The 10,695-nt window shown below is 39.8% G+C and overlaps 1 protein-coding gene across 1 annotated transcript in view; it reads left to right on the top strand.

The window, feature by feature from the left end:
* The first annotated feature begins 689 nt into the window (after nucleotides 1-689).
* The window catches only part of HIF1A (hypoxia inducible factor 1 subunit alpha), a 45,359-nt gene continuing 35,353 nt past the window's right edge, over nucleotides 690-10,695 (top strand). Inside the window, exon 1 of the mRNA XM_084883120.1 lies at nucleotides 690-1,144. Within this exon, the coding sequence (XP_084739246.1) occupies nucleotides 1,110-1,144 (35 nt within the window). The 5' untranslated portion in view covers nucleotides 690-1,109. The remainder of the gene's footprint in view (nucleotides 1,145-10,695) is intronic.

Here is a 10,695-nt window from a genome sequence, read left to right as displayed (position 1 = left end):
AGAGGTTTGCAGCAAAAATAATTTATTTTATATTTCTTGTTTGCCATTTACTCAGTAATTAAACTTCATCTCACACACACACACACACACACACACACACACACACACACACACACACAAAATGGACAAGGAGAGTAGTTATCCGTGTGTTCTCTGGCAAAGAGTGTGTGGTCCGTGGCATGGCCCGTGGTTAGGTAACCTGACAAGAAAGACCTCGTTGTAACACAATCTGAGCAAAGGGACCAAAGGGCTTGCTTCTACGCGTTGAAAATTCTGCTTTCTGAACTGGGGCTCCATAGAGCTGGCGGCAAACCTGCAGAGAAGCACAGCCGCCGAGGGAGAAAGGAGAGCAGGAAATGTGCTGCAGACTTGAAACCCACATATCGAAATCCCCTTTTCAGCCAGCGCCTCCCAAAGTCAGCCACTGCCTTCCCTGGTTTTGAGGGGGAAAAAATAAAGAAAAAAAAGCGCAGGTTCCCAGACAGGGCTGGCCGCAGCCCAAACCCTTTCTCTTTCCTCCGCAGCTGCACACAGACGAGCACGTGAGCGCTGCCCAGCTGTGCCTCAGCTGACCGGCCCCCCATTGGCTGAGGCAAACGTGGGCTGGGGTGGGGCCTGGCCGCCTGCGTCGCTCGCCATTGGCTGCCCGGGAACCCGCCTCCCCCTCAGGTGAGGCGGGTTTGCGGGAACGCGCGCAGGGCTCCGCGGGCAGACGCGTCCCCGACTCTCTCCTCCGCCCCCCCCCCTCGCGCGCCCCCGCGCGCGCCGCCGCCCTTGCCCGCCCCCTGCCGCTGCCTCAGCGCCACAGAGCGCAGAGCAGCCTCGTCCGAGGGGACGCGAGGATCGCGCTCGTCGCCGCAGCACTCGGTCGGTCGCCCGGCCCGGCCCTGACAAGCTGCCGGAGGGCAGGCTCCTCGGAGCCCATCCCGGAGTCCTGCGACCGCCGCCGCCGCCGGCCGGTTCCTCCCGCGTCTGAGCCGCCGAGGGGCTGCGCGCCTCCGGACGTGCCTCTCCTCCTCTCCCCCGCGTGCGGAGAGAGAGAGCGAGCTTAGGCCGGAGCGAGCCTGGGGGGGCGCTGGCCGTGAAGGCATCGCGGCCACCGATTCGCCATGGAGGGCGCCGGCGGCGCGAACGACAAGAAAAAGTAAGCCCCTGCCCTCCGCCCGCCGCGTCCGCCGCCGGCGCCGCCGCCGGCGCCGCCGCCGCCGCCGCCCGGGCTCGCGGGCCGGCCTCGGCGTTCGTTCGGGGGGCCGCCTTTTTGTGTCTGTCTTTTCCTTCCCTCCTCTCCCCTCCCCTCGCTCCCCCAGCCTCGCGGGCCGGGCTCCCCCTCTGTCCACGTCGCCATCTTGGCGAGGGGGGCGGGAGACGCTCCAAAGTGCTTCCCGGGGTCGGGGGCTGGGCCCGGCCCGCCCGCCCTCCGCGGCCGCCGGGGCCTCGCACCGCCCTCCTTGCCCGCCGCCGGAAGCCCGCTTGCCCCGACCCCGATTCGGGTGGGAATCGAGGTCCCTCGCCTGGAGCCACGGGCGAGGGAGCCGCCGCCGCCGCCGCCGTTTGTACCCGAGCTTCCGCTCCTTCCCGCCCCCATCCTCTCTGTTTCCATTGAGCGCTCGGCCCCGGGCGGACCCCGCTCGAGGGTCCCGGCTCCTGAGGGGGCATCGCGGTCCGGGTTCCCCGCCGAGGGGCCCGCGGGGTCGGGCTCACGGGCTGCCCCGCGGCGGCGGGGTCCCTGCCTTTGTGCCGGCGGGGGTTTGCCGCGACGGCCCGAGACGCTAACTTTTTTCCAGTGTGCACGTGCGGGTTTTGTTTTGTGTTGAACCGCCTCGAAAGAAAAAGTTGCCGGGACTGGGAGGTTCGGAGTAACGGCGGCGATGGAGAGAAATAGCCACATTTTAAAGAGAACGTCAGCATTGGGAGTTCGTGTTCTCCTGTCTGTCAAGAGGGAGCCCAGACATTAGGAAGGAATAGGTGCCTCGGTAGTTCTTGAAGCGTGTGAGTGAACATGTAGCGGCTGTCTGTATTTTAGGCAAACATTTTTTTTTTAAATGAGATTGAGGGGGGAAAAAAAGTAATGTGATCAGAGCAAGTGAAATGCATCTCTAAAAATTGTAGGACTGCCCCGTTTTCCTGAACGAAGTATATTAAAAGAAGATCTTCAAAAATATCCGGAGTAAATAATCATTCTTGTTAGAACTTCATGCGAGTTTGAGGCTAAGTGGTATAGTGCAGGATTAAGAATTGTTAGGTGAACCGGTGGGATTAAGCGTGACACCCTCTTATCCCAGCCCCTGCACGCGAACGCATACACACACACACACACACACACACACACACACAGTTTGATCCAGTTTGTTATTTTAGCCTTTGAGGCAATTATTTTAAGGGATTGGAGATTTATGGTAAGAGTTATGGTTAGTAGATTGGCTTTACGGTTAAAATCCTTCCACTTTTCAAGGAGAGATTAATTTTACCCTTATCAATACCAACAGGAGATAAACTTGTTTATGTTCTTGCTATTTTGTAGGTGCCTTTTTGTTCCTTATTCTGTAAGGCCAAAATTCAAGAAAAATTGTTTACCTAATTCAAGATAAATTCTAAGTTTGTATATACCAGAGAAAGCACTTATAAAATTTAAAAGTGACTAAACAGGTCTAGACTGACTTCCAAGAGTTGCCAAAAATAAATTGCAATTAATTTTGCAAAAGTGATCAACCTAAGGCAGATTACCTTTGTGTAGTGCCAATTATCTGTCCGTTTTATATGCTGAATCATACTTAATACTGTGCAGCAAGTTATGCACCAGTCACTTCCTTTTCATAGGCAATATTGTACTTGTTTTTTTGTAATTCATCAGTTGAGAATATCCTAAGTGGCTTTAATATAAATGAATTAATTAGTTATTATGCATCACCCTAACTCTTAGTTCTTAGATTTTCCTCAGTCCCATCTGTTATTTTAAACTTTTTCTCATTTGAAAAATCAGCAAAAATTGAGATAAGATTGAATCATATTTCTTAATACAGAGGTTCTTAAAACTGAGAAATTGAGTTCAGTGCCTAATAAATGGTGGCTACTTAACGATTTTAGATGCTGCTTGTTATAGATGTCTTGCTATTGTCCTTTCCTAACTGATAATTTTTAGACTTTTGAAAAGATAACTGAGAGATTGAGGAGCAGGGGTTTTCTCTTTACAACTTTTCCATTTTAAATGAGCAGCCAGTATCTGGGTGAGGGAGACAATTTTGTCTTTTTAACAGAAGGTCTAGGAAACTGATAGTTGAAGAATTAGAAGGACTCAGAACAGAGAATGGGCATGGTTACAATAGATTTAACATAGGACCTTGAATGTTGCTTCCTTGGGGTTGGGGACTAGCTTTATTTAACAGAAATTGATAAAGATTTTTAGATTTCAAAGGAATGTCAAAAGGCTCTTTTTTAGGTTTCAGACCAGACTCCTTCGAATTTTTTAAAAAACTGTTATTGAATCACCGAAGTAAAATTTCTGAGAATGAGCATTCCTTAACTTCCTCTTTAATTTAGGTCATTAAAAAATCAAGAACCCCTCTAGTTCATTAATAACTTTTTTCTTGTTACAATTTTACTTTGATTTCCACTTGTTTGAAGACTTGTCTGGTGGTTAGGAGCATAGAATCTTGAGCCAAACACCACTGAGTGAGAGTCCACCCTTTTCACTCTGTTTGCTTTGTGAGCTTGGGCAAATTACTGAATGCTTCTGAGCCTATGTCCTCCTTTTGAAATGATGGCAATAATGGCTAAATTAGCAGTTATTGTGAAGATTAAATGAGATAATGCCCACTGCTTGGTTTAGGAGTGGTAACATTGAGTACTTGGAAAACAAAGCATTTAAACTAGAACCTTTACACTTCCATTCACTTAAAAACTCTTGCAAGTTCTTCCAAATATCTGTTTTAGTTCCTCTACTCATCACCTCATACATCTTTTCTGTGCCTCTTAAAATTAAAAGACAAACATTGGATTCACTGCTTTAAACGGGGTTCTTTCTGGTTAAAACAGTACATTCCTAAGTTGGCATCTAGCACCAATTATTTTTTGAGCATCAGATTTGTCTATTCTAGTTCCCCTTCACAATTTGTTTTCTCCCCAAATAGATTATTTTTAATTTACTTTGAACTTTAGAAACTAGAATCGTTCTAGTCGCACAGATCTTTTCAACAAGGCATTGTGAAAGGCAATGCTGTGTTAGGACTGGCAGTAACTTAAAACACTTTTGTTTTTATGTTACAGTTTAGATTATTTTTTAAATAGTTAATTTTTGCTAAACATGAGTTGATAAAGTTTCCAGTAGAGCATATGAACCTACCTGGTAGAAAAACTGACCTTTGCTTATGAATTTCTGTAGGGTTAAGACCACTGGCTTCCATCTCAAGGCAAAGCTTTAAGCATGTATTATATGTCTAATTTTTGTGGCTCAATTTATATGAAATCAATATTAGTGCACTCTTCCACATGTATGTATCACTGATGTATGTTGTTTTAGTCTGATAAGTGTGGTAGTTCATGTGTTCCACTGAAAAGCATTTTGTGCAGTTTGAAGAATGCCCACTCTTCCAATCTTTCTACATGCTGACTTACATCATCTTTGCAATTCATTGGTATTTAGGCTCAAGGTTAAGATTTTTGTGGTACATTTTGTTGTGTATTAAGAATAGTATGTAAGAAAGTGCAGGAGAATTACTCTTTTATTTATTTTTTAAAGAACTTGCAATAATGTGTTTGGTGGTGAAATTAAAAATTGTTATGCAAACATGTTAAAGAGTTGGGTTTGCCCAGCCAAGCCCTGGTTGCTGGCTGGATCCCCAGTGTGGGGCTTAGAATGAAATCAATTTAAAATTTTTTAAAAAAAAAAAGAGTTGGGTTAGGTTACTGTGCACGTTCGTAGATGTGTCTTAAAATACATTTTAAAAATTTTTAGGTATTTCTTTAGAAACATTAAAATCTTATCTAAGACTAGCATACCTGTTTCTCAACTAGAAGAAATAATCTAAATGTGTTGTTGCATTCGTTTTCTATTAAGAAACTGATCTTAATAAAAATAACTTTTTTTTTTTACTGTTGAACTAATTATCCAGTTGATGGATTTTATTTAGCCTTCTGCTACTTGTGTATGTGCTGTGTATGTTTTCTGCTTAACTAGAGGATTAAAAAAATAATTTGAAACTAAGATAAGCCAATCTTCTTGTTGCTCAGTATTTTTGGTAAAAGTATGATGAGATTTTTAAGTTAACTATAGGTCTTGGAATTTTAAAAATAATTGTATCCTTCTGTGTCTCCTAGAGCATGAAGATTGAACTATTTTTGTATGTCCATTGAGTTTTATATAGAAATTTGTGTTTTTTGCACTAAAAATAAATAAACCATATGAGTTTGCCAGACATGACCTTTTTTAGAAAAATATAACATGTAAAATCTACAATTGTGGTTTTTTTAAAAAGACCCATAAAATTTCCCATCTTAATCACTTCCTAGTGTACAATTCAGTAGTGTTGAAGTGTAACCAATCTCCAGAATTCTTCATCTTGTAAAATTGAAACTTTATAACCACTGAACAACTACTATCAATTTCCTCCTCCTCCTTGTCCCTGGCAACCATCATTCTGCTTTCCTGTGGATTTGATAACTAAAAACTGCCTATATGTGGAATCATACAGTTGACTGGTTTGTTTCATTTAACATATTGTCCTCAAGGTTAATCTTTGTTGTAGCAAGTATGAAGATTTCCTTCCTTTTTAAGACTGAATAATATCCTGTTGTATACCACATTTTGTTTATTCCATGAACACTTCGGATGCTCCCACCTGTTGGTAATTGTGAATAGTGCTACTATGAGCATGAGTTTATAAACATCCCTTCAAGATCTTAATTTCAGTTGTGATACAATTTCCAGAAGTGGGATTGTCTCCTAGAGCATGGATCATGTGATAACTCTATTTTTTAATTTTGGAAGGAACCACCATACTGTTTTCTTTCCAGTAGTGGCTGCACCATTTTATTTTTCCAAGAACGGTGTACATAGGTTTTGTCCACTTTCTCCTCAACACGAGTTATTGTTATATTTTCTGAGAGGTTTTTTTTTTTCATTGTAGCCATTTTAATGGATGTGTTGAACTGATTGTATTTTTAAGGCTTTGTTAACCAACTTAAAGAGAACAGTTGCCAGTGGAAGCTTTATCAGAAGTAAGGTTAAGCACCTCTAAAATAATAATAGTTTTCCTAGTTTCTTAGAAAAATTTGGTTTGCCAGGGGGTTTCTTTGTTTTGTTTTGTTTGTTTTCTGGGAAAATGCTTACTGTTTAAAATATTCTATATCTATTGTCAGTAAGTTCCATTTAACTAGTAACTTTGTTTTAAAAAGATTTATGCAATACTTGAAAGACTTGTTTTTATAAGAAAATTGTTCCTAGGATGTAACCTTTTAGTTGTTCAGCTGATCTCAACTGTCATGTTAGAACCAGGCTAAACATTTTGTTAATAAATACTGCTTAGTAACATATACTTGCCCTTGAAAGTAACTCAGAACCCTACTTTAAAATGTTAAAAGTTAGTGGCTGTCACTGTGGAAAACAGTATGGAGTTTCCTCAAAAAATTAAAAATGGAACTCCCATTTGACCTTGTGAGCCCACTTCCAGGAATATATCCCAAGAAATCAGAAACACCAACCCGAAAGGATATATGCACCCCTATATTCATAGCAGCACAATTTATAATGGCCAAGATTTGGAAACAGCCTAAGTGCCCATCAGATGATGAGTGGATTAGAAAACTGTGGTACATCTACGCAATGGAATACTATAATAGACTGCTGTAAAAAAAAAAAAAGGAATTCTTAAAATTTGCAACAACATGGATGGACATAGAGAACATTATGCTAAGCAAAATAAGCCAGTCAGAGAAAGATAAATATCACATGATCACATTCATTTGTGGAATATAATGAACAACATAAACTGATTATTAGAAATTGATCCAGAGCCCTAGCAGGTCTGGCTCGGGTTCCAGGTTCGATTCTGGTCTAGAGCATGTACTTTGATTGCAGGCACATCCCCGTTAGGGGGTGTGCAGGATAGATGTTTCTCTCTCATTCATGTTTCTAACTCTCCTCTTCCTTCCTCTCTGTAAAAAAAAATAAATAAGTAAAGTATTTTTTTTTAAAAAAGAGAAAGAAATAGATCCAGAGACAGAGAAGCATCAAATAGACCCTCAAACTTCAGAGGGAAGGCAGGGGATTGGGGTGGGGGTAAGAGATCAACCAAAGATTTGTATGCATGCATATAACCATAACCAATGGACACAAACACTTAGGGGGGTGAGGGCATATGCTGAGGGTTGGGAGTGGCCTGAGAGAGGTCAATGGGGGGAAAAGGAGACATATGTAATACTATATGTAATACTTTAACAATAAAGAATAAAAAAATACATAGCTCTTATGATTTGAATCTCATTTCTATGTCCTTTCCAACAAAATAAATTATTATCTATCTATTCAGAAAGAAAAGTTAAGTGGCTGCCAATCTATATATCATAACACTGAGTAAAAAAGTTTGCTGAAAGAGGTATATGACTATGCAGAAAATCAGCTTGGTTAATGTGTGGAAAGTATCTTTATCCTTATCTTTAGCAAATATTTCTTAAGTCTACTGTAAACTTCCAGAAAGTTTGGACCAGTTTATACTCTAGAAGTATAATATATGAGAATGCCGTTTTCTTTTACTTTATCATCACTAAAGTTTGCTTTTTTAATTTGAAACATTAGCATTTTGATAAGTGTATTAGTATTGTTATTTCAAGTGATGAAACACAACTCAAACTAGTTTAAGGAGGAAATAAGGCAGTTTTTGGCTCACAATCTAGCTTTGGTTTAAGGAACAATTAGATATTAAGTCTCAGGTGCTGTCCTCAGAGTATCATCCCTGACTTTCTCTTGAGTATTACTTGGTTTATATGCCTTTGCTCTGTTTGCATGTTGGCCTCATTCTGTCACTAATTGGCTATCTATATGGTATGAAAGATGGCCATTAGCCTTCTGTGCCTGTATCTATAGTTTGTGGTAGTAAAAATCAAAAGAAACTTTCACTTCTATTATCCATGTATCAGTTTTCTAGGCGAATGCCAGTTTGCCCTATGTGGGCTATTTATTTTTGACCATGCCAATGGGATTCCCTGATTACTTGAGTCAAATGGCTTATTGTAGATTATTTGTTTATCTTGATATAGATTAATTATTTCCTTATACAGTACTTTGAATCAGCACTGGATTGTAATGAATGGGCTATAGGTTTTTGTTGCAAATCACTTGAATTCATATTTTATAGCGTTTTCTACCAAGCATAGTCATTCAGGAAATGTTCTTGCTTTGCCTTTTGGGAAGCTTAAGTCTCTTCTACCATGGATGATTAAAGTTTTCATTTCAATTCCTTAAGAAAGAGGACTAATGGTTAAAAGAGTAGGCTCTAGAAATTGGCTGCTTAGTTTGCCATATACTAACTGTGATTTTGCACCAGTTGCTTTTTCCTCTTTCTACCTCTCGCTTTCTTCATTTGTAAATTACAGTAAGAATAATTACCTTATTATAAGCCTTGTCATGAGGATAAAAGAGACATTAACCCATATGAAACGGAACATTTCTTGGCACAAAGTAAGGGCTCAATTAGGAACTGTTATTACATTCATATTATTGTAATTATTAAGTTGTTTTCAAAAGAGTTTCACTTCCTTGAAATCTCTAGATATTGCTCAGTCAAGACTCACTCAAGCCTTCTTTGGGACAGTCTGACAAAGGCTAATGTAGTCCTTTTGGTTCAAACTATTGTGAACTTCGAATAGTGGTAGAATAGTTAGTGCTGCTTTTCCTCTATGTTGATACTTTTCCCCATGAATATCTGGTCTTTGCAAATTAAATGAAGGGGTTATTTGTTTTTGCTTTTGTTTTGTTTGTTTGTATATACATGTTACCCTAAAATATTCATTTTTCCATATTATAATAGTAAAAGAAGAAATACAATATATTCTCAAGGTTGTTTAGTTGGTTGTCAAAGGTTGGGAAATTAAGAAAGCCTACTTTTCTATTGGTATCAATTCATTAAATGTCTTGTATTTAACCTGCTAGCAGAAAAGAGTTGGAAATTGCCTGCCTTTGCAGAGAATGAAGCTAAAATGTTTAAATATGTCAAACCAATAGTCAAAGCATTCACTGTGAATGGAAGAAGGGGTATTTCTTGGATAATGTAAATAAGGTGATTTATTTCAATGGTTCAAAATTTTTGTTTCAACCCTTGACCACTACTCTAGCACCTAACCACTCTAATCTATAACATATTGTTGTACATTCATTTATTTTGTGCATGTAACTTGCCAAGCAAAGCATTGAATTGTTGATGGCTCAGGCCACAGTTGAATATTCAGTTTTGAGTGTTAATTGATTCATCCATAACATATACCTTTTTTAAAAAAAGAATATGCTTTTTCTTCTTAGATGGCCAACAAAATAAGTTTTAAAATTCTGATTGCGTTTACCTTTAACTGTTAAACAAAGCCCTGCCATGTTGTAACTCCCACTTACTAATTGCTTGAATCTGTCTTCCACATGACATCCTTTTGAAATATCTGAAGGTAGTTATCATGTCTCTTCTATTTGTAAGAAAAAGCAATTTACTTTAATTTTAAAATTTAGTAATTATATATATGGTTTTCCCCGAAGGGTGTTCCGGATCAGGTGGGGGTTCCCTTGGGGTATGTGTGTGTGTGTGTGGGGGGCACTAGTTTAGTGCCAGTGACTTCTTAAGTTCCATTCTCAGGTCTGTTACTGTCAGAAACTATATAATAAGGGAAATGGAAAGAAAAACATTTACCAGCTGAGAAAGGGAGGTCATGGAAAGGGAGAAGAGTGGTAGAGTAGGTGATATGATTTTGGGAAAGCAATTAATACAGCTCTTATTCAAGGGTTACTTTATAAAAATTATTTCAAAGAATTGAGAAAATCATTCCACATTACCACATTTTTCATTTGGTCATCTATGAAGCCTGATCATAATCTAATATTTTTGAAGCCAAGTCATTAGATTTTATTAAGTACACACTTTATTACTGGCCTGTCCTTAAATTGTACCTTTAGCTTATTATTCCCAGTAATTGTACCTAGCTCTATGTAGTATTGCCCAACCCACTCTTCTCAGTGTTCTTCCTAAGAAACATAATTGTCATATTATGCATATGTAGTTACAGCTAAAAATAAATTTTTCCTATTTTTTCAGAATTTGCTAGTTAACCTGTTAAATCTCTGCTATAAGACTTGCTAATGGTTCTAAAACTTGTGTTGCTTAAGAATCACCTGGGTGTTTAGTTAATATGAGGAATCCGAGGTACCCACCTTTAGAGATTCTGATTTGGTAATTCAGGAATCTAAATTTAACAAGCATCAATAGATGAACATACACCTTGAACAGATAAGAATGTTCCTCAGAATCACCTGTGAAACTGTTTTTAGACAGACATGCCAAGCTTATAATTTGAATTTTTAAGGTTGGGATCTAGCACATATATATCTGGGGGCTAAAAATTCTGTTGGTGATTGTGATATTTACCACCAGTCAACCATTGACTAATCTGGTCTAAGTCCTTAGTGTATATAGTTATTGAGTTTTAATATGTGGCAATGTAAAT

The sequence above is a fragment of the Pipistrellus hanaki genome, assembly GCF_964339955.1.
Source record: "Pipistrellus hanaki genome assembly, chromosome: 1".
Classification (NCBI taxonomy): domain Eukaryota; kingdom Metazoa; phylum Chordata; class Mammalia; order Chiroptera; family Vespertilionidae; genus Pipistrellus; species Pipistrellus hanaki.
The sequence above is the reverse complement of the archived record's forward strand: the minus strand, read 5'-3'. Positions and strand labels throughout refer to the sequence as shown.